General features: G+C 53.0%; 1 protein-coding gene across 1 annotated transcript; it reads left to right on the top strand.

Annotated features, from left to right (window-relative positions):
- The first annotated feature begins 16,686 nt into the window (after positions 1-16,686).
- R3HDML (R3H domain containing like) lies at positions 16,687-21,688 on the top strand. The gene is made up of 7 exons (XM_048321992.1): positions 16,687-16,781; positions 17,026-17,117; positions 17,380-17,738; positions 19,057-19,175; positions 19,703-19,835; positions 20,898-21,013; positions 21,126-21,688. The coding sequence occupies exons 3-7, from the start codon at positions 17,478-17,480 to the stop codon at positions 21,256-21,258; spliced, it is 762 nt and encodes a 253-aa protein (XP_048177949.1). The 5' UTR covers positions 16,687-16,781; positions 17,026-17,117; positions 17,380-17,477; the 3' UTR covers positions 21,259-21,688.
- Positions 21,689-22,986: the final 1,298 nt, after the last annotated feature.

Genomic DNA, 22,986 nt, shown 5'->3' with positions numbered 1-22,986 from the left:
ACCGCCGCCGCCGCCACCGCCCCGGGCCCGGCCCCGCCCGCGCCGCCACCGCCCCCGCGCGGACACCGCCGGCACCGCCCGCGGAGCGCGGCCCCGCGCCCCCTGCTGGGCTCCGCGGGAGCGCGCCCGTGCGCGCGGAGCCATCCGCACGGATCCGCGCGGAGCCATCCATGCGAGCCATCCATACGGAGCCGCGCGGAGCCATGCATACGGATCCGCGCGGAGCCATGCGCACGGATCCGCGCGGAGCCATCCATACACATCCTCGCGGAGCCATCCATACGGATCCACGCGGAGCCATCCATACGGAGCCGCGCGGAGCCATGCATACGGATCCACGCGGAGCCATGCATACGGATCCACGCGGAGCCATGCGCACGGATCCGCGCGGAGCCATCCATACACATCCTCGCGGAGCCATCCATATGGATCCACGCGGAGCCATGCGCACGGATCCGCGCGGAGCCATCCATACACATCCTCGCGGAGCCATGCGCACGGATCCGCGCGGAGCCATCCATGCGAGCCATCCATACGGAGCCGCGCGGAGCCATGCATACGGATCCACGCGGAGCCATCCATACGGATCCGCGCGGAGCCATCCATACGGATCCACGCGGAGCCATGCATACGGATCCACGCGGAGCCATGCGCACGGATCCACGCGGAGCCATCCATACGGATCCATGCGGAGCCATGCGCACAGATCCACGCGGAGCCATCCATACGGATCCATGCGGAGCCATGCGCACGGATCCACGCGGAGCCATCCGTACGGATCCACGCGGAGCCATGCGCACGGATCCGCGCGGAGCCATGCGCACGGATCCACCCGCACGGATCCACGCGGAGCCATCCATACGGATCCATGCGGAGCCATGCGTACGGATCCGCGCGAAGCCATCCATACGGATCCACGCGGAGCCATGCGCACGGATCCACGCGGAGCCATCCGTACGGATCCACGCGGAGCCATGCGTACGGATCCACGCGGAGCCATGCGTACGGATCCGCGCGGAGCCATCCATACGGATCCACACGGAGCCATCCATACAGATCCGCGCGGAGCCATGCGCAGGGATCCATCCACATGGATCCATCCATACGGATCCACCCACACGGATCTATCCACAGGGATTTATCTGCATGTAGATCCACACGGATCTACACAGACCCATCCGCATGGATCCATCCATACGGAGCCATCCACAAGGATCCATCCATAGGGATCTACACGGACCCATCCACATGAATCCATCCACACAGATCCATCCACATGGATCCATCCACACTGATCCATCCACAGGGATCCTCAAGGATCCATCATCCACATGGATACACATGGATCTGTCCCATGGAGCCATCCCCACGGACCCATCCCCACAGATCCATCCACGCAGTTCTATCCACACAGATCCACACAGATCCATCCACACAGACCCACACTGATCTATCCATGCAGATCCATCCACATGAATCCATCCACACAGACCCACACCGATCCATCCACACAAATCCATCCACGTGGATCCATCTATGGCACCTGGCAGTATGTCTATGTCAGAGGAAGAAAGCTGTGCTCAGAAACATCCGTTTCCCACCCTTGCCTGTTGAAATGAGAACACAGACAGGCTTTTGTATCTCTGCCCTGAGGTGCATGATGCTCCCAGAGCAGAGCATCAGAAGAGATGCTCCAAGGGTTTGTGTGCTGCAGCATCGGTGCCATGGAATCATGGAATCTCAGAAACACAGAATATTGAGTTGGAAAGGATCCACAAGGATCACTGAGTTCAACTCTTAGCCCCGCACAGGACAGCCCCAAGAGTCACACCACGCGCCTGAGAGCATTGGCCCTTTACAAAACCATGTCCCCAAGTGCCACATCTGCACATCTTTTAAATGCCTACAGAGATTGTGACCCCTCCACTTTCTTGGGCACCCTCTGCCAATGCTTGTTACACTGTTGGAGAAGAAATTTTCCCTAATCTCCAATCTAAACCTCCCCTGGAGCAACCTGAGGCTGTTTTCTCTTGCCCTATAAAAGAGCAAGCACTACTTTTAAGTAGGGTACCAGTACCTCTGAAAAGAGCGTCTCACCGTGATATTAATGAGAAAATCTGAGCTTTTTCTTAATTAGTAGAATTATTTTAATTTTTCCTAGGGCTTAAGAGGGAGGGAGAAAGTATTTCTGGAGCTGTTAAGGCTCCCACGCCTTTTCACTATCCATGTTTATGGCTGAAAGTGGTGTCCAAACACTGGCCGTTGCTGTGGTATTTGAGACCTATTTCATCTATTGACCAGCTGCCACTGTCATTTCAGCTTAGTTTTTAAAATTTAAAAAAAGCATCAGCAAGAAGAGAAATGGCTCAATGAACAAAGAGCCTTTATTCATCCCAATCGCCTCAGTAAAAAAATGTGAGGGGAGGGGGGGAAGCAGACCCTATCGGAGACAGGATGGGAAAGTATTTCTTGCCAGAGCACATTTCAAAGCTGTTTCGCCGTCATCATCGTCAGCAAATCTGTGACAACATCTGGGCTGAGAGAGCAGAACAACACATCAAAGCAGCCCCAGCAGATATGGAGGGTTTTGGCTAAGGAGGTTATCCAGGGTAAATGGCATTTGGCAATTTATTAGCTGTTGTTTTTAATGAGACTGCCACGGCCATGTCTAGCGCTCCCAGCCCCAGCACTGCACCCTGAATTAGAAACGACAGGCAGCTGCGCTCACTCAAACGAGTGAGGATGAGAGGGGCTGGGAGCAGGTTTCACAGAGTCCGTCATTGTCTGCCTAAATCCCCTCTGCCTTTGAAACCTTGCCTCCTCTGCTTCCCAGGTTTGGGCCTGTGATCTCCAGACTGTTTGCAGTGCCGGCGCTGGAGGTGGGAGCTGCTCGGCTGGCTGCTAATGAAGCGTGCTGTGGTGTCTGCCACACGCAGGGGGATTTCGTAAGCTTGGCACCTGTTCCAGATGAATGCAGTTGATGGCACGGGCTGGAAATGTGTCTATCCTCAGCCCAGCTTGAAATGTCTGAGGATTATCTCTGTAAATCATGGATTCTCGCAAGTGCACTGAGCAAAGCTCAACTGGGTGCAGGTGTTCTGCAGATTTAGAGAAAATCTCAACTTTCAGGCCGTGTATTTGCTCCTATGAGCACCAAGCCAAGGCCAGGAGACCTTCTGAGGAGCTGACTGCCATACCTCTGTAAAGAATCAGAGAAACAGAATTTAGGTCTTTTAAAACAGCAGAAAAAGCTTTTATTCATAAACAAGGACTAAGGTTTGTTCTAAGGGAATTGCAGAAGGTTCCTAAAAAGCTCTCATGGATACCTGGTCAAGCTGTGCCAGGTATAAACCATACTAAACTGAATTAATTTGTCAGGTACAGCGGATGTGGCTTTTGCCTTAACTTTTTCCTCAACCTCACCAAATCCCTGCCTCATTCAAGCTGAAATCTTTCAGACTATTTGATTTCAAAAAACTGATTTGGGGGGTCAGTTTTTTTCTGGTTTAATTTGAACCAAGGCCTCCAACAAATTGCTTCTCTTTGAGAAATCGCATTTTGCCTCTAAAATCCAGAGGGACACATTCATCAGGGGCTGTAGAACAACTTTCAGAGCTGAAGAGTGGTTGGTAAGCATTGTCCCTGCATGCCCAGTCACCCAGAGCTTAGGACACTTATTTGGACAGGCAATAGGGAGATCCCAGCTGCCTGAGCAGAGATTTGAAATAGGATCTAACAGAGTTGAAAAAAGCATCCTCACTCATGGGCTGTGGTAGGTTTGGGGGAAATCTTTCCTGTTTGTAGAGTTCATGAGGTATCAAGCATTTCACTATTAATTAGAGCGAGAACAATAACACTCAGAGTTGTTAATTATTTTAAATAATTAAGTTGCTTAGAAATTTTGTCTTGTTTTGGTGATTCTGTCAATTATCTGCTAATCATTTTGAGTGCAAAGAAGTCTGTCTTGTTGATGTGAGACTACCGTATGGATACCTTCTGCAGAACTGAGGCTCCTCATCTGGAAGCAGACACTCCTGTTTCAACATATGGTCAGTGGAAAGACAGCCTTAGCAGCCCTTTCCAGGAGCCCCGGGCAACTGTTCACCTAATTTGCATGCTTAAAATTAGCTGTGGAGAAATTCAGACCTTCTTGGAAGACAGTGGCATTCTGCTCAAGTGCTGCACTGTGATCTGCTGTCGCCTCGATGCTGAGAAAATGATGCTGCAGGGGGGTCACAGCCTCACTCCTCAGTGTCATGAGACCCCCGCTCACAAGTTCATCCTGCTGATCACTTAAAAATATTACAGGCTAGAAAGTGGCAAGATTGTTACTGAAAAGCTGATTATGCCTTAAAGCCATCACAGGATGAGTTACTGGAGTTTGATTCTTCAGCCCTTTGACAAAGCTCTGCAGGATGTTCACCCGTTGTGAGTGCCCCAGCCAGGGAGTGTCCCAACACTTAAAAATAAATTGGCAAAGGTTGGGAGGTTTGCTGTGGAACAGGACCAAGACTGAAATCTCAGCCCAAACAGTCAGACTAAGCCTCTTGACTGTGCTAAATAGGAATCACTTTATTTTATGAGATTTCCGGGTTCACTGCTCTGAGTTGTGGCCAAGGAAGGATGCTGTGAGGAGAAGGAGAGAAAATTACACTTTTTTTTTTTTAACCAAACTCAAGCAATGGCTCTTCTCTGACCCAGGTTTGGGGTAAGGTGGGTTCTCACAGCCCAGTCAGCCCCAGAGGGAAAGTGTGCTCAAGGGGCACCAGGAGCAGATGGTGGGTGCCCATCCAAGTACCCAGCCTGTCAGGACTGGCAGAGCCACCAGCCTGTGTCCACACACTCGGTGGGGATGAGTTACCCCAGCGGTAACAACCCATTTGGATCTGGGAGACCTCCTGTCTTCCCAGCTCATCCTCCTGCCTCACAGCAATTCCCACAGCCTGCCAGCACCTGCTTACCCAGCCCTGCCTGCCCAGGGGCCCTTGCAGCCCCCAGCCCTTCCCTGGGGGAGCCAGGTGCTCATGGCACCTGTGCCACTCATTCCTGCCGAGCCTCCCCTGCTCTCTGTTTTCCTTGGTGAGCACTGCTCACATCTCCATGATTGATTGTGTTTGAGTTTGATCCTGGAGTGTCTTGGGATGTTTGCATGAGAGGTGCTACATAAGCATAATTTGGGCTGTATTTTCTTTGCCTAATGGGAGCTTAAGATTGAAGTTAAGATAGTTTTGGCCCTTTGCTGAGACACTGTCCATCAACCTCAGTGCTTTGAGCTCCGCAGCCTTCTCTATTCACTGCTGGCTTAGGAAAAAAGATTAAAAAAAATAATATTGTGCTTTGTTCCTTTGTGTCAGTGATGCCTTTGAAATGCAGCCCAGGGTGGAGGTGTAGCAGCCTTTCTCTCACACTGGCCTGGATCTCTGCTGCCCATCTCTGATGGGAAGGGATGCTCTGCCTGCAAGCCCCAGACTTGCCATCGGTCCAGGCAGAACCAAGGCTGACCTGTGAGGGGATGATGTGTTGTTTACAGTGGAGACACTGAGCTGGGAAACAGAAGGGAGACACTGGTAACTCATCACCTGTGTGGCTGCCCAAGTAAATGGGAAACGGCTTTCCCTGTGCTGAAACCCCAAGAATTTTAGAAAAAGGTGTGGAAGTGAACCCCAGGGAGTTTAGACAGACTGAACCCGGCTGGACCCAGCCTGAAAACCTCTGCAGGTCACGTATTTTTCCCCCAACTCTTCTCAAGTGAATAGGAAGGGTATGATCTGAGCTGTAGGGAATTTGCAGCATGTTTGGTGGTTACATTCAAAGATCAAAATATTTTGGTATATGGGGCAAAGCATAAGAAAGAACCAATTCATTTTTCAGTGGTGCAAACTTTATTAATGCTAAAAATTAATACATCTTGCTACAAAATATTTACATTTCTTGTTTGGCACAGCCAGATCACAGCAGAGCAGACTAATGACAGGGTTTGATTTACAGGAGAGAATGGTCTTGTGACAAGCATGAGGAGCTGAGTTTAATTTGTGGCTCTGACAAACTCCCTCCCCAGCCACAGGCCCTCAGACTCTGTATCCCCACACCCTGAGCAGAATATGGGAGAGATTCTGTTCTTCGCCTTCCTAAATGTCTTTCAGAAAAACTGGTGAGGTTGCAGAGGGCTGTGATAATGGTCTGAAGAGCTTAAAAATAAGCAGAGTTCACAAAGATGTAAAATAGCTACTCTGCCTAGAATATAGATTAAGGAGCCCATTAGCAGATGAAGTGGGGATGAGATTACATGTGAAAAAATACATGTAATTCATGTGATTAAGTGTACATGCACTTGGGCATAAAATGGTCTTAATTACTCATGTTTATTTCTAATTACCTGACTTCCTTGAGCAGCTGTGGCGGCTGCACTTGCAGCTCCTTGATGAAATACTCCCTTTTTTTTTCCACAGCATATAATTCACACCTTCTGTGTTTGCCAAAGAACCTCCCCAACCCCACACCTGTGCATTTGAATTAATTTGATTCTCGATGTGTTGTCGTTCAGGGGTAGCTGCTGAGAAGTTTTTCCCTGCAGTGCTCTCCCAGCAGCAGTTACTGGGAATTAACTCCTGCCCACACCAATTAACCTTCCTGTTAGCCATGCACTAAAAGCATTATTTGTTGTTGCCATTTATTCCCTTTCTATAAGGATTATCAAGCATAGATTAAAGATCACACAAAACTCAATGACAATTTCCACTAAACCATTTGCTGGGTGGCCCTTGAGCTACTGCACCAAAAAATTGCTTTTTTAAAAATTATTTTTAGATTGAGAAACTACTGTTTATTGCAACTGATCGAATATGGGAAGGAAATGATCTGTGCTTATTAATTCAAATTCAGAAATATGAACTTTTCAAACTTCACTGGTGCATTTTTAGCTCATATATTTGCAGGAAAGAATCAGAGTGTAAAATTTGGAAGTGAGTTTGTGTTGATTAGCTGCAGGACCACAGTTCACAGTCCTGGTTTCTTGACTGGAGACCATGTACAGCCAGCCACAAAACATGAGCTATTTCAGTCCAATATATAATTACAAATATTGAAGTATAAATCTGAAATATATACATACATAATATTTAATCTGTGCTTTACTGGCTTGGATAATGATAAAAGTGTTGGCTGGAAATGTGATTTGGGTTTTTCCTGACCACAATGACCATTGAAATGCTCTGCAGATAAAAAAAATAATTACAAAGATGTCCAAAGGGTGTGCTGAAGAGCCAGTGCACTTAGTTCTGTCACAGGCTTAATTTGGATTCCCCATATTACAAGTTACTGTTTTTAAAAGTTATTTTTTCAGTTTTTTTACCTATGCACTCCCTGTGTTCAGTGAGCTGAACATCTCTGCTAACCTTGCCATGCTCTTTCACCAGAGGGCTGCCCCACATCTCAGCCTTTGGCAGAAGAAACCAGGATGCCCCAGGCCATGGAATTCATTGGCGTGGTCATCAACCATGGGTGGCATCTGAAAGACAAGACAGGCAGAAAGGCACTGAGGTGAGAGGATGTGTCCGTGTGAGGGTGCTGAGCAACGCCCAGGTCAGCCATCCCCAGGGTTAGGGCAGGGAAGGGATAAATTCGCCTCAAGAAGAAGCCCAGAACTGTTCTGGTATCCAGTCTACATTATTTTCACACTTTTTCCTATCCAGGACTCTGCCCTTCGTCATCTGCAGGAGTTTTGGAGCCCCATGAACAGAAGATCTGCTGATAGGGTTAAATGCTCCCAAACATCTGATTAAGCCTGAGGTGTCTGTGAGCTTCTGTACCTCCTCCTGAGCATCTCATTGCATTTCACTGTCAGGCACGAGAGGCTGGCAGGACCTTTGCTGGTTCATTAGGTCTGGCCCAGTTTTTCAGTGCGAGGTGGCCCAGACTGGCTGCTCTTAGCTTTTGCCAAGGAAGCACATCCCAGTCTGCCAGGCACACAGCATCTCCCAAAACACAGCAACTCAGCCTGCACCTTACCAAATGGAAGGAAGGTGTGGAGGGTGGTCAACAGTGCACAGAGACCAGCCCTGGTCACCAACAGCCCAAGGAGGAGGAGGAGGTAGGTGATGAATGTTGTGCTCCTCCTGCCTAGACTCTACCTGTTCTGTAAATAAACAACATTTTTTTCCTCCTCTAGCTTTAATTCTGGTGAAAAATAAAATTAAAGCCAAATCCTAGTGCTTTAACTAAACCAGAGCATTTACCAACTTCTCTTAAAGAAACAGGATTCTTTTCACAAATGCTTATTTGTACAGTTCAAACAAGATTTTTTTTTTTTAAATATAAGCCCACCACAGATGTGCAACTCAGCCCAATCTCTGTTGACACCACTCAGAGGTTAGGAACAAAAATACATGAGTAGCATGTTCTGCCTCTTTGCTGGAACAAGGCCTTTCTTTGGGCTGATTATTTATTGTAGGCCCCAAACAATTGGCAAAGCAGATCTTACTCTGGGGTGGGAAGATGAGCAGGACCCTGTGAGATGATGGAAAATGCCAGGAGTGCACCTGGTGCCCAAGGAGGAGGATGGGGGATGCAGTTTCCCTCCTTGTAGAGCAGAGTTTGTGCGTGCTGGGGAGAGCTCGCTCCTCCCAAGACGTCAGCATTGCTGGGGCTTTGAACTGCACTTCAAAGCTGGGGCTGGAGTGAGGTTTCTGCAAACCCAGAGAAACAGGTAAATATTTGTCAGAGTCACTCAACCCCCCTCATCACCTCAACGGTCATCTGTGCGAGACAGCTGGAGGGGTTTCGGCAGGCACAGAGGGGAGCCTTGTTGGTTTACTGAACCACTTCAGGAGGTGGGCAGACACAAAACACTGTGGCGAGGAGACCTGGAGCACGGTCCATGAACTCCTGCAGACACCTCATCCTTTCCATCACTGGAGCAGGCAGAGGGGAAAATCCTTTCCTTGTCTGGGGAGAAGACCAGTCCTGCTCCCAGCACTGCTGCTGTAGCTTTATAACCACTTCATTCATGCTAGTTCCTCCAGATGGGCATCAGCTGCTCACAGAGCACCAGAGCACATTGTATCTCCCACCTGCTGCTGCAGATTTAACCATGAGCGTTGTGAGTCACCCATTCCAGCAGACACACCATCATATAACACTTCCATGAATTTATCAAGTTCTAGCTTCTGACGTGCTACCAACCCATTGCAGGGGGACTCAGGGTGTTTATTTTGGAAAGAGGGCTTTGCTGGACCACTCTGTCCATGATGTCTGTACTGCAGCAGCTGGTGGAGGGGGAAATGCAGATACCCAGCCACCAAACTACCCACCAACGCTCCCAGCCTTACTCTTCCTTATCAGCACAGCATGGAAATGCAGCTTAAATAAGAAAAAGGGAAGGGAAAAAGAAGAAACAGCTGAGCACCAGATGAGATGAACGCAGATGGATGGGGCTAGGCTAATTCCTCACACCCCTGCCCAAGCCTGACCCAGCATCCTCACTGCTCGGACATGGCCCCTGGGGCAATGCCACCCTCCCTTTCTCTCGGCCAGGAACCCTCAGCTGGTTGTTAAAAACACCAAAGGATGTGCAGGGGCTGTAACGGGGTCCAGCTGGGAACATGCAAAGCCCCTGAGGGTGTTTTTGAGGGACACGGGTTGGGAAGATGCTGGGGGAGGCTCTGGGGTGCCACCCTCGCAGTGCTGGGGCACTGTACTCGCACAGGGCTCTCACCTCGCCTGGTTTCAGGGCAGGGGAAGCACAGGAGGGGCCCGACGGCCCCGGCAGGCTCCGCTCAGCAGCAGCACAAGGGCAGCAGCCGGGGCAGAACCGCGCCCGCCTCTGCCGGGGAAGCGGAGCGGGGCGAGGGCCGTGCCAAAGGCAGCAGCTGGCTCGGTGAGCTCGGTGTTTGCTGTCTGAGATGCTGGCCCCGGGGCAGATGGGTTCTGTCCTTCCTTCACAGAGCACCTCCCTCCGACCTGCCAGGTGCCCCTGCGGGGGCTGGCACCAGCACATCTGCTGGCACCGGGAAGGCTGGATTGTACCAGCCTGTGCGGGATGGTTCAGCCTTGCAGCAGCGAGGAGGATGAGCCAGCATGAACCTTATCGGCCCTGGTCCTCAGGGGCCACCACAAGCGCAGGTCCCTGTGGGATGTGTGCTCCTGGAACTGGGGTGTGCCCAGTTTCCTCCCCGTTGCTCGTGGCACACAGGCAAGGTCAGACTGATGTCTGGATGTGTTGGCACAAGCCGCTGTCAGGCCTCTGTGTCATGGTGTGGGCACAGGCTGAGTGATGGACAGAGATGCCAGTGAGCTGCAGGGATCCCCCATTCCGCTCCTTCTTAGGAGGCTGGACACAGGGACAGAGGAGCTGCCAGCACTCAGACCAGCCTCAGAGCAGTCATCTTCAGATGAGGTGTCACACTTCCAGGATTTCCTGGGACTCACATGTCAGCATGTCCCCTGGTCAGGGAGGAAAGACCCTGAGGAGTGTGTCTCCCTTCTGAGAGAGATGTAGAGAGAATCGCTCCCACTTTGGGTATGTTCAGAGCATCCCAAGAGTCTCAATTTCTGCTTTTCCAGATTTTTTCCAGCTTTGAGCAAAGTGGTCCTTGCAAACTTCTCAGCCTTCATGGTTGAACCTGAGAAATTTCATGTCTAGGCAGAGAGAAATCTGGTGGATTGGATCCAGCCATCTGGACGTGGGAAAGCTTGGAAGTCCCATGAGAAAAGGAAGATTTCTTGGCAAAGATTCACGATACATCTTTATGGGAGAGTAGAGGGGAAATACAAAATGTCCATCAAACCTCTCACCTTCTGTAGGCAGAAGTCAGGAGGCCCCAAGATGTGCAGGTACAGCAAGAGATTTTAGAAGTGAGGAAAAATATCAGAGGCTCCTTTCAGGTTCGGTGCCAGGAACTGGCAAGGGTCACAGAAATCCTGCACAGTCCTGCCCTGCTCGCCTGGAAGGGCAGGACTGGCTCTGATGCAGGACAGGTCACAGGCACCCCTCAGAGCACTCTGGTAGATGTGATCAATCAAGATGGGAGAGTATGGGCAGAGAAATATGTATGGGAAGCAGTTTGCTCAGTGTCACGCAGGAGATCAAAAGGTTCCAGATTTCATCACCATGTCACCTGCCAGGTGCTCGCTCTGCTTCAGCACCGCTGGAGAGAGCTGAGCTGCTGCTGTTTCCCAGCCTTGTGAAGAACTGTTAATACACCCAGAGCCTCTGTAGGCACATCCTTCCTGCCCAAAGCCCCTGAATCACCTCCAGATGCCCCTGAGAGCTCCTGTGCTCCATCTTTCCTTCTGCACCACCTTCCTGCACTCACCAGAGCCTGCTTTTAAATCCCCCAGGCTCTGGATGATCATCACCCGCCTAAGCTGCATCCTACTCCCTGCTGGACATGCCCCAGGCAGACCCCGGGGAGAAGTTACACCCATCCCAACATCCCACGGCGTGAAGAAACGCTGCAAACATCGCCCTCTCCCTTCAGAGCCGGGGAGGAAAAGCAGCATCTCTTTTAGCCCCACTGTCATTTAATCTGAGCCAAACAAACACTGGCAGCACTTTTCTACAACAAAACCATTTTTCAGCTGGAGACAATGAACCTTGCACTCGAGGGGTGGTCAGAGGTGCCCCAGTTGAGGCCTGGGCATGCGAGCCCAAGAAGAGGAGCAATGGGAACAAGACCTCCCTGTGCAGCCACGAAAACCTGCCTGTGAACCCGTGCCAGGTGCTCAGTTTCTATCTTAATTTTGGTCTTCAAAAAAAGGGGAACAGAGTGAATACACAGGGGCTGCAGTCAAGCTGTGGCACACCCCCATCCAAGCAAGAAAATTACACGGTGAGGCTGCCAGGGTGTCCTTACTTCACTTTGCTGGGTCTGGGCTTCTGGGGTTGGGATCCACTAGCCCCCATCCAGCAGCTGATCCAGCCCTTTGCTGGAGCCACAGCACTCCCAGCCATTACACAGGTAGCACTTACTGTGTCAGGTGATGAGGAAAGACATGATCTCAGCTCACCCCAGAGGATGAATTTTGTGCAGGCTGCTGAGATGGGAAATTCCCACCAGGGCTCCTGGGTGTGAGCAATGGGTGTCCCACCACTGAGCCTGGAAAACAGTCATGTGGAGACCTGGCAGCAGCACAGTAAAAACCCCACCAGCGCCGTGTTTCCAGGGCTGTTGGTTCTGGCATGTGTCTGTGGGCACAGCTGGATGTGGGCTGCACCTGCAGGGGGTGTGCAGCACTGCTGTGGGGCAGGGGCTCCCTGGTTGCAGCTGGTGAGGAGGTCACAGCTGATGTTCAGCTCCAAGGTTTGGGTCTACCTCGGTCTCAGCTGACTCGTGGTGTGATGCGTCCCTCTTCCCACTGAGCTGTGAGTTTCTTCTCACCTTGGCAGTGTGCAGCAAGACCATCACACACCCACAGCGCCAGGCTAAACAACAATTTGTTAGCAAGCAGCAAATTAACTATCTTCCAAATTGTGCTGAGAGGAGTTTCCGTGTTATTTAAGTGAATTTCTAAACTTAGCCCAGTTACTGTAAAAAAATACCTTTGTGAGCAACTACTGTCCGCAGAGCTTGACTTCAGAGATGTTTATTTCTAGAGCTGGTGGAAAAATTTCTCACCTTTCAAAGGTTCCAAATATATCTTGGTGCTGGCTGGAGCCATTGGCCTTCAGAGTTTTCTCACAGGCAGTTGCAGGCTGATGGTGGGACCACAGCTCTGACAGTGCCACACGTGTTGTGGGGAGAGGTGGGGGGCTGACACCCCCCTCTTCACCAAGGAGTTCATGAAGCATCATGTCAGCCTTGAGGGACACCTTAGTTAATACCCCAAAACAAGTGTTTTTTACTTCAGGACTCAAAAGCATTAGTCCTGGCCAGTTGCACCACTAAAAGGAGCTAATTGCAGTGCCCAGGTCGCTTTTGGAGAGGGGTCAGGAGCCAGACTGAGGGCAAGGCTGCTCTGTGCTGCCCTGCTGAGCCCAGCCTGGGTGGTCAGACCCACATGTGCAGGCTCCTGCCCACACTCTTGACTGCTGGCTCCCTACACCATCACTATATATAAATATATATAAATTGGGAAAGGTTTTTTCCGCCTTAGCAAATACACAAGCAGAAATTGTGGGTTATGAGAGGACATTGCACCTGAAGCAGAGGCATGTGCTGGGCATCGTATGAAAGGCTCCAGGAAAACCCTGTCCCTGTTGATGGTCACCTCTTCTGTGTGAGATTTGACTTTTCCAGTAGCTCTTCCTCTAAGATTCAGCTTAGCTCAGAAAGGGATTCAGCATCTACAAGGAACTGTTCCTAAATAGGAAGAAGGATGACTTTGGAGTCCTCAGACTTCAGGACTGATGTCAGTTGTGTTACACCTCAATGCATATTTCACTCCTGGGAGATCACAAAAGAATGTACAGGACCTCAGCCTGGCTTTACTCAAGTAACAAGATGTGGAGATCAGATCTTCCAACCTCCAAGTCAGATGGAAGATCTCCCTTCATGATCTGTTAGGAGGAACTGAACTCTGCATATGCTGGACCTCTACAGGGCTCCCAAAATGCAAAAATCCATCAAAAGCCCCACTTTCCTTCCCTTTCAGGGTGGGCACCAAGGTAGCTGAGCTCTTGTTGGTGGGGTGGGATGGGGGGAAAGGAACATCTTTCAGCCAAGATGGAAAATGAGCCTTTCTGTCAGTTGATCGGAGGGGAATATTTTACTGGAGCAACAGTGTTTGTGCATTGCTTGGGGAAGGTTTTATTCAGACAGGACCTTGGTTTCATTTTATTTTACCCCAGTAAAGAGATGGCTCCTGCTATGGAAATCCACATCAACCTGCTCCAGGCTTCAGAACGCTCAGGGACCACAGCAGATCCTGACCCTCAGCACAAGGACAAAGCCCTGCTCGGTTCTATATGGGCTCATGTCACCGTCTGCCACCTTGGACTGTGGGTGATGAGTGATGCCCAAAGCCAACAGATGGGAGAAATAAACATGACAGAGAAATCCTGCAAGTCCCATTATGTCTTATTCTGGAGCGAGCTGCTGTCTGTTGGTCATAAAAGCATCAGAGGGCGTCTCTGCCAAGAGAGTGCTTGAACGCAGTGATTTATCTTTTTTGTTCCCCCCGATGCTCATTAAAATGGGAATTTGCCGGCTGCTGCTGTATCCAGCTGAATGTGTGTGCTTCTTGGCTCCCAGCAAGGTCCTCGCTGCAGATACCGTGTGCTTTGGCAGCCGGGCCAGTCTGGGCTGCAGGATATTACGCCTGGCAGGGACACAAACCCCTTCCAATTCCTGGAATTTGGATTGTCTCGCAGAGTGCTGATTAAGCAGTGCTTTCAATCTGCACCCAAGACAAAACCCTCGCCTTACCTCCACGCAGAGGCTCAGCTGCTGCGTGGCAGAGGGAGCTGTGGTGGGTTCACTCCCAGAGCCCCAGGGAGACAAAAACTAAAAAAAAAAAATCAAAAAAAAAAAATCCCAAATTAAAAACTTTGCATTTCACAGTGCTGGATGAGTATTTGCTGCTCAGGGCTCTGTCTTTTGTGAAATAATAGATCATTAAAAACCACCCTCCCCACAGCACAGCCCCAGTGCCCTTCCTACCTCAGTGTACACTTGGCAGCAGCTGCACCTCCCAGTCTGCCCAGTTGAGATCACGGCTGCATGTCCCCATCTGCCTTTTTAATCTGCTGGGAATGAAACTTCCTTTACCAGCCTCACTAATGAGAGAAGCACTGTCCTACCGCTGGCCCCTGGAGCTGACACTCCTGTCTCCATAGATGAACATGAAATAGAGGTGTCTGCAGGACTGGCAAACTGGGGATGGCACTTTGCCCAGCACCTGTGGAGAGGTGGCTGGTGTTTTAGGGTGGTCTGGTGCTGGAAGGTGAAGCTGAGCTGGTTAGACCCCTACAACAGGCAGCCTGGAAAGTCAGAGGGCTCTGGGAGCCACCCTGACACCTTGGCATGCCCAGTGCCATCCACAGCACAGCACAGCACAGCACAGCACAGCACAGCCCCCCACAGGATACCCAGCCCTGCTGGTTCATGGAGAGCTGCTATTCTCTGCACTGAGGAATCCCCTCCTGCAGTGCTGCAGTAGGGCCAGAGATGCCTCAGCTGCATTTTCCCTGTCTCCTCGCTGGCACAACCATCATCCCACCTGCTGGGTGGGGAATGGATGGAAATACCCCTCTGGCAAATGTCTCAGCAGCTCCCCAGGGCCCACAGCATCTTGAGTTGCTTTACAAGAGAGAGAATGCCAGGAAAAATATACAAAGGGGTCTCTTTTGTCAGAGGCTCCCAGCAGGGTGAGGCTGTATCGATACAGCACAGCAGCTCAGCACCTGGGCATTATTCCTGCTCTGTGCTCAGGTCTGTGCCTCCCTGAGCTCCTGGTCAGCTTCTGCTGCACAGCAGGTCTCTGAGGCAGCTGGGTGCAGCCAGCCAGGCTCTGGGACATGCTGTCAGTCCCTGCACAGACAGGAGTTATGGGTCTGGGATCCTCAGTTCTTGTCCCAGTCAAAGCTGTGGGGATGAGCAGCAGTGACCTGCTGCTGCTGTGGGACTGCCTTCTCCCTGCACTCCATCTCTGTGCCCCTTGCCAGCTCAGGAGTGGGAGTTTGTCCTTGCTGCTCCTCTTTATGCAACTGAAGAGCAAAATCCTGTCTCCAAAACCATCTGTGGTGAACCCAAACCTGGTGAGGCACAGGGGGACCAGCACCTCGCTTACCTGGGACACTGCACCACGGGGGGATGACAGCAGCAAGCCCTGCTGCAGCTCACACATGGCCACCTGTGCTGGCTCTGAGCACGGTGGGAGGAAGATGTGACAGGCATTGCAAGCAGCCCCTGCAGGTGTCTCTGTGACCTGCAATAACTCAGTTGTCCCCTGGCATCGTGACTGTGTGGGATGTTGTAGGGAATCACACTTGATGCTGCAGGATATGGCTTTCAGATGCTACAGCCATTTCCCCTCCCTGGGGACAGACACATGGACACAGTGAAGGGAGCACAGCCCACTGTTTTCCCCTGAGATAACCCTGGTTGGGCACTGCCAGCCCAGGTCAGTGGTGGGGCCCTGGGCAGAGTCCCCGTGGGCTGTGACAAGCCCCAGTCCTTGGGTTACACACAGGTGGCAGTGCCCAGCCCAGCAAGTGGCTTCATCTATAACAGGGAGAGCTGCTGGCTCAGGGACATGTGTGGCCACCAGGTCCCCTCCCAGCCACCCCCATAAAGGGACATCTCTGCCATCTGCTCAGCTTGCACCAAGGTGAGGTGACCCTGGGGCTCCTGGCAAGTGCCAGCTGCCCTTAGGGGGGCAAACCCCCCTCACCGATGTGGATTCACTTCTCTATCCACTACTTCCAGCAAGATCCCAGCTAGGGAATGAACAGGAAAGAGACGACTTTGGGAATCTCTCCCTGCAGGTAGCCTGAACAAACCCCCAGCCAGCAGCGAGGAGCAGCCCCTCTGCGCGCCGAGGCATCGAGCCGTGCTCTGCTCGCTCCCCCCGGCCCCGTGCGGGGCTCCGTGTGCCTGCGTGAGCCTGTGTGCGCGGAGGCATCCACCAGCCTATAAATCTCCTGGCAGGGCTCCTTCCAAACTTCAGGACATTCCCCGGGGGAAGAGTTAAGATGCAGCTTGTGCGTCAGCGGCCGCAGCGGGCTGCCCGCCGGGGCTGAGCCGAACCTCCCGCATCTGCCCCAGCAGGTTGTTCCCGGAGGTCAATCCCAATCCCACCGGCTGCCGCCGCCGGGCTCCGCTGCTCCTGGCTCAGTGCTCACGGTACGTAGTCGCGGGAACATCCTCCCGCTGCTCCGGGAAGGGCTGGCAGGGATGCTAGGAGGTGCATCGGCTGCCGGATGAGGGGATATTCCAGCGTTTTCCTTTTTTTAAAAAATAAAATACTCTGCTTTTGCGGTGGCTATTTTTCTTTTCCTGAGTTTAAAGAGTCGTTAGGATTTCTCGACAATGCTTTTAAGTCTTGCCGTGCGTTTCTTTATCTGTGCGAGATTTCTGTTTGTGCTAGGGATTAATTCAACACACCGAACTCCTGGGAAGTTACAGGGCAGGCGGAGGCACTGACTCTCAGCAGGCTCCTAAATATCCCCTGTGCCACAGGTACGTGCTGTAAGTGCAAAAATGGGGGAGACTTTCTACCGATTTTATCTTTTTTTAAAACAAGCAAGAAAACCAATTCCCCAGGCATCTCTCTGACAGTCCTGAGGAATTTGCTCTGATAAATAAGGTTATTAAGGAGATTAATTTTAAATATTTATTTTGAAAAGGGAAAAAAGAAAATTTGTTTCCACCTTATTTTGGGAAGTGGTGCTTGCATGGTGTTTGCAATCCTGAGTGGTGCCTGCGTTGTTTTCTCTTCTAGATCTGCACACCAGCAGCCGAGACCAGCAATCCCCCTTGTCCTTGCTTAACTCAGTGCAGAGCAGAAATCTGCTGTCTGATCCCACCGGGCGGGCTGGCATGGCTGTGCTCCACTTGCACCTGTACCTCACGGCCTTGGGCTGCTGGGTGACACAGCTGTCCAGCTCCTTCCTGCTGCCCAACGCCACCGAGCTGCTGTCCCCGCCCGAGGGCACGGCCGCGGGCCTGCTGTGGGGCGAGGGGGTCCCCCGGAGCCGGCGGAAGCGATACCTCTCTCCCCACGACATGAGTGTGATTCTGGACTACCACAACCAAGTGCGGGCACAGGTGTCCCCCCCTGCTGCCAATATGGAATATATGGTGAGTTGGGCTCTGGCAGGGCAGGTTTGGGTCCACAGCTCACCTGTATGTCGGAGCCCCAGCCTAGTAGGGATGTCAGGGTGCTGGCCTGATTCCTGGCTGAACACATGCCGTGGGGGATGTTTTATGTCCCAGGGGCACAGCACACCCATGAAACCTCTGTGCAGGAGGGGTGGAGTCCCAGCACAGAGCTGTTTCCCCATGAGGGCAGATTTAGGATCTGTGGGCCTGTGTCCAGGACATCTGGGAGCTTGCTGGCTGTGGGATGGCAGGATCCATCCAGCTGAGCTGCAGAGGCAGCATTAGGGGAAGGGAGGTGGCTACAAGCATGAAAAGCTCAGGTCTCAATCCAAACCCTAGGTAGGAGCCTCTGCCCTAACTGCATCTGTGAGGGATGGTCCCATTGTAACCTCCAGGGTCCCTTTTGAGTGTTGCAAGTGGTGCCAGTTCCCAGGAGAAGAAATGTGCAGGAGTGAGTCAAAGAGGGGCTGCACAGCCTTGGCAAGTTGGGCGCCTCCACACAAGGGTCACCCTGGGGAAGAGCTTTCCCCACGTTCTGTCCACCCTGCCTGGAGCTCCTAACCCAGCCCTAAAGGGCCTCCAAGAGGAGGGATTTCCAGCCTAAACAGGACAGGACCCTCAGGGTGGGAGGTGCCACGTGCTCCTCTGCTCCCAGGAAGGGGACCAGAGCTCCAAGGGAGCAGCTGGGTGGTCCCTGGACGTGGTTTGGGAGAAGCACACAGCAACCCAGCTTGCTGGGTACCAGAGCAGGTCAGACATGCCTGGGAGCATCCTGCACTGCTTCTTGCTTGGCCTAAATTCCTGCCTTCCAAAATAACTCACACAGGCATCTCCCCAAAGTCGTTCAGGATGGGTGAGGAAGCTTTAAATAATTCATGAAGGAAGCAGCTGTGCTCACCGGTCCGTCTGTGGCCAGGGCTGCACTGAGGGCTGGGACAGCTGTGAGCTGCAGCAGCAGCACAGGGCTGCAGGGTTTCACCCCTGTGCTCAGCTCCACCTTGTTCAGGAGCTCATTCTTGGAGGGGATCACACACAGGGCTTGCAGTGCTGCAGGGCATCCCTGCTCTGCTATGTTGTGTGCCCAGGAGCTGTGGTGGCAGCTGGGGAGGTCTATTGCTCCTGGACAAGCTGCTGTGCTTCCTCCCCCCTGGGTGTTTTCTAGCCTGATACATGGGTCATATTTTTTGGACATTCATGGTGCTCAGAAAGCCCCCTGAGCACAAGGGAGCAGGTTTCTCCTCTTCCCACCTCTGGGAAGCCAAAACTCCTGCCTGCCCTTTTCCTTTCCCCTGGCCAGGTGTGGGATGAGCGGCTGGCCAGGGCAGCGGAGGCGTGGGCTGCGCGCTGCCTGTGGGACCATGGCCCCCCCGAGCTGATGAAGTATGTGGGACAGAACCTCTCCATCCAGTCGGGCAGGTGAGTGCCCTGCAGGCAGAGTGAGCTCCAGGGAAACACCCACACCCCACAATGCTGGAGGAGGAGGAGCAGCAGCAGCCCCTCAGTCAGGGAAAAGAGAGGCTCCAAGCTGGCATTGCACGGGAGTGAGGTAGAGCTGAGAGGCACATCAAGGCCCCCAGGGTGGAGGAGGAGGGCCCAGCTCTTGCAGAAGGGTAATACAGGAAAGCAGAGGTGCCTGCTGCTCTTTTGGGGAGTATGCTATTACTCCCCTCTCTGCCAGGCACACAGACCAGGGGGATATGGATCCTGGATCTCCTCCATGTGGCTGAGCACTCAGGTGCCTCTGGTCTTCTGGCCTTGAGCACAAGTGGGCTTGGCACAAGGATGTCATTACCCCCTTTTTCACAGGAATGCTCGGTCCCAACAGGCCCCGGCTCCAAACCATTTCTCTCCTCCACTTTCTCTCTCCTCCGCTTTCCCTTCCTTTCCTTCACCCATGACCTCTGCTGTGGAGGAGACCCACCTTACCTGTAGCCCTGTTGCAGGTACCGCTCCGTCATGGACATGGTGAAATCCTGGCACCAGGAGAAGCAGCACTACTCCTTCCCTCACCCCCGCGAGTGCAACCCCCGCTGCCCCTCCAAATGCAGCGGCTCTGTCTGCAGCCACTACACGCAGGTGAGCACTGCAGCCCCCCGGGATCCAGCTGCAAAAGGGGTCCTTGTGCAGCTCACAGCCCTTCTCCCAGCAGCAGCTGGGATCCAGGATCAAATCCTGGCAGCTGCCAGCTTCCAATCAGGCAGCAGTCCTGGCAGCTGGCAGTGTGTCTGCTGGAGGTATGCAGGTGATGCCATCCCACCCTGGGCCTTTCCAGCATTTGGGCTGTTGCAGGAAGGTCACAAAGAACTGAGGAGCACCTGGGATCTTCTGGCCAGTTGACAAGGAGGTTTCCATTGTTTTAAAAGCTTTCCCCCCCTCCTTTGGCCTTTTTCTCCTCACTGCACCTCTGGCAACTTAAAGGTGGTCAAGAGGAAAAAAAAAAAGCTGCTTTGTACTTTTGCTGAGCATGAATCCTCTTCTCTGTGATGGAACAGCTTTATAGCACCCAGCTGTGTCCAGCTCCCTGGGAATGTGGCCCCTTCATCCCCTGGCACATCCCCAGACAGCCTGGCCAGCACAAAGTGGAAAACTCCTTTGTTTCTCTGCCTGGTGGCAGAGCTGTGCCCACCCCTAATTACCTCCTCTTCATGGCTCCAACCTTTACCTGAGCATCTGCATCCCCATGTGGCTCATCCATGGGGATGCTCAGGGATGCTCTGGGTTGCAGAAGGGCAATATACAATTTTTATGGAAGAAATTCAACCTGTAGAGGTTTTAGGAGGTGCTTTTGTCTTTGCTTGACATCCCTGAGTGCAGGGTAAGCTGCTGGCCATGATTCAGGTTGAGGTATAGGAGCTAGTTTGGGTAAATTGGAGCAGTGACCGAGACTCTGCTGCTCATGGATGTGAGCTTGGCAAGGCAATCCCTTGCAGGGCAGTGCAGGCTGCAGGCAGGGAGGGAGAGCAAAAACTCACCCTCTGGTAACAAAGCACTGCCTGTGATGTGATGGCATCCAGCCAAAGAGATTGGGGCAGTTGGGATGCGATTCCCTGGTGGGACAGAGCCCTGCACTGGGGCTATCAGCTGTGGGATGTCTGGGTGGATGGACACCAACAGTGTCTGTTCTCTGTCCTGGCACAGATGGTGTGGGCAACCTCCAGCCGCCTGGGCTGCGCCCTGGGCACCTGTGCCAACGTGCGGGTGTGGGGCAGCGTGTGGCGTCACGCCATCCTCCTCGTCTGCAACTATGCCATCAAGTAAGTGACTGGGGGAGAGCTCCGAGAGCTCCCCTGTGCCATCCTCCCTCCCCACGCCGGTGTCAGCAGTGAGCTGATGATGCTCAGAGGTGATGCACTCCTCTCTTTTTAGGGGCAACTGGCTGGGAGAAGCGCCCTACAAGGTGGGGCGGCCGTGCTCAGCCTGCCCCCCCACCTACGGCGGGGGCTGCTCCAACAACATGTGCTTCACCGGAGTCAAATCCAACCAAGTCAGCTGGTTCTAGGGCTGCGGCCCCAGGAGGAGCCCTGGGAATGGAGATGGGGTGAACAAGAATTATTTATAACACTGACCCCCCCGGCAGCCCGGCTGTCCAACCTGCTTCATCCCTAGTGCCACGTAGGAAACTGCTTTTCTAACACACCTCTCCAGCAGTGTTGTCTGGCTGCTTCCCACTTTGGAGGAACTAGGGGCAGTTCAGGTCTGTATTTTCTGAAATAGGGATGGTTTAGGGGTGCACGGAGGGCGTGGGGCTGGCTGGCATGGTCCCTGCTCTGCAGACTTGGGGGGCTTTCCCCACTGCCCCCCCGGTGCTAAGGCAGAGGCTGGCGTAAGTGAATACCAAGATGTTCCCCTCGTGGTGAGCAGCTGGAGAAGTGGGAAGCCCCGAGCATGCTCCTGCTTCACGGCAGCCCCTCTGACAGTGGGGCCCCCAGCTCTGAGCCCCCCAATAAAGTAGCCTGGAGACCCCCATGCTTGTGTTGGTCCTCCCTCGCTCGCAGTCTGGAGCCTCGGGGTAACACCGAGCCAGTGCCTTTGCTCTGGTTTTGGGAATAAGCAGCAAAGGGGTGCAGAATCCTTTGGCGGGGCCACGGGCTATGGGCACAGGAGATGCCTGGGCGCTTTGCTCCATCGTGTGGGAGAAGCCAGCACTGCTGGGGCACGGGGTGATGATGTCGCTGAAGGGCCACAAACTCCCTGTCCCACCCAGGCTGTCCCACACAATCCCACTGCTCTACCTCACCCCCAGTGCCACTGAGCACCCCATTATCCACATCCTTCCCTCTCTAGGACCTCTCAGCACTCAGCAAACTCAGAGGTTCCTGAATTCCAAGGCCTTGGATTTGAGTATCCAGCTGTGGATTCCTGTGCTGCAGCCCTCTGCATCCAGCAGCACTCTCCCCCCTGCATGCTCCCTTGGGATGTGCTTTTCCATTCGGAGGAGCAGATATCTCTAATTTTTCCCCCTCAGGGCTGCAGGGTTTCAATAGCTGAGGTGTTGAGGGGATCTGAGACTGGCCAAGACCCCTCTTGTGCTTCCTCCAGCCTGGCCTCTTCCTGAGATGTGGAGATACAGAGATATGGAAGGCTCTGTGCTGATGGACGATCACTTTTTCAGCTCCAGCTCAGGATTCCCCACGTATTTGGTGTCCTCTCAGCAACAGTTCTTGAACATGGCCCTGCTGGCCGGAGCACAGCCCCTGGCAGCCCAGACTACTCCTGTCATGGAGCCCCCAGTGGCACAGGGGCTGCCACAGCCTCATGGGGAGGTTGGGGAGCCCATCTGCAGATCTGCCACCACGAGGTCCTGGGTGCTGCAGTCCCAGAGGGAGCCCAGAAGTCCATAAGTGGCTGTGGCACCTTGTGAGTACCCCCAGTTTGGGGAGCAGAGAGAGACAGAGAGGAGCTGCAAGCAGCCTGTGCCTGGTCCTGTGCTCAGGGTATCACCCTGCATCCCACCACAGCATCCCCGCAGCTCCCCATCCCCAAGCCACCCCTCTGGTTTGGCACCAGGCAGACAAGCCCTGACTCATGGCCGGGGCATTTTGCCCCTTGTGCCTCAGCCAGGCTCTGCTCTGCCCTTGCCAGTCCCCACACTTGTCCCACGGCCTCTGGCCCCCCATGCTGTGTTTGCCCTTCTCTGGACACAGGCTCAGACCTGATTTTCCCATCTTGGGCGGGCGATGGCACAAAACCCGGCAGTGCCTGGGGCACTGCAGAGTTGGATCCGGCT

The sequence above is a fragment of the Corvus hawaiiensis genome, chromosome 17 (genome assembly GCF_020740725.1).
Source record: "Corvus hawaiiensis isolate bCorHaw1 chromosome 17, bCorHaw1.pri.cur, whole genome shotgun sequence".
Lineage (NCBI taxonomy): Eukaryota > Metazoa > Chordata > Aves > Passeriformes > Corvidae > Corvus > Corvus hawaiiensis.
This window is presented reverse-complemented; position numbering and strand designations above follow the sequence as displayed.

Bases quoted from the DNA above. Each gene is read 5' to 3' on its own strand.
- R3HDML (XM_048321992.1), top strand. From the start codon at position 17,478: ATGGCTGTGCTCCACTTGCACCTGTACCTCACGGCCTTGGGCTGCTGG. The intron at 19,176-19,702 runs GTGAGTGCCCTG...GCCCTGTTGCAG, and splicing joins CTCTCCATCCAGTCGGGCAG to GTACCGCTCCGTCATGGACA. The intron at 19,836-20,897 runs GTGAGCACTGCA...GTCCTGGCACAG, and splicing joins TCTGCAGCCACTACACGCAG to ATGGTGTGGGCAACCTCCAG.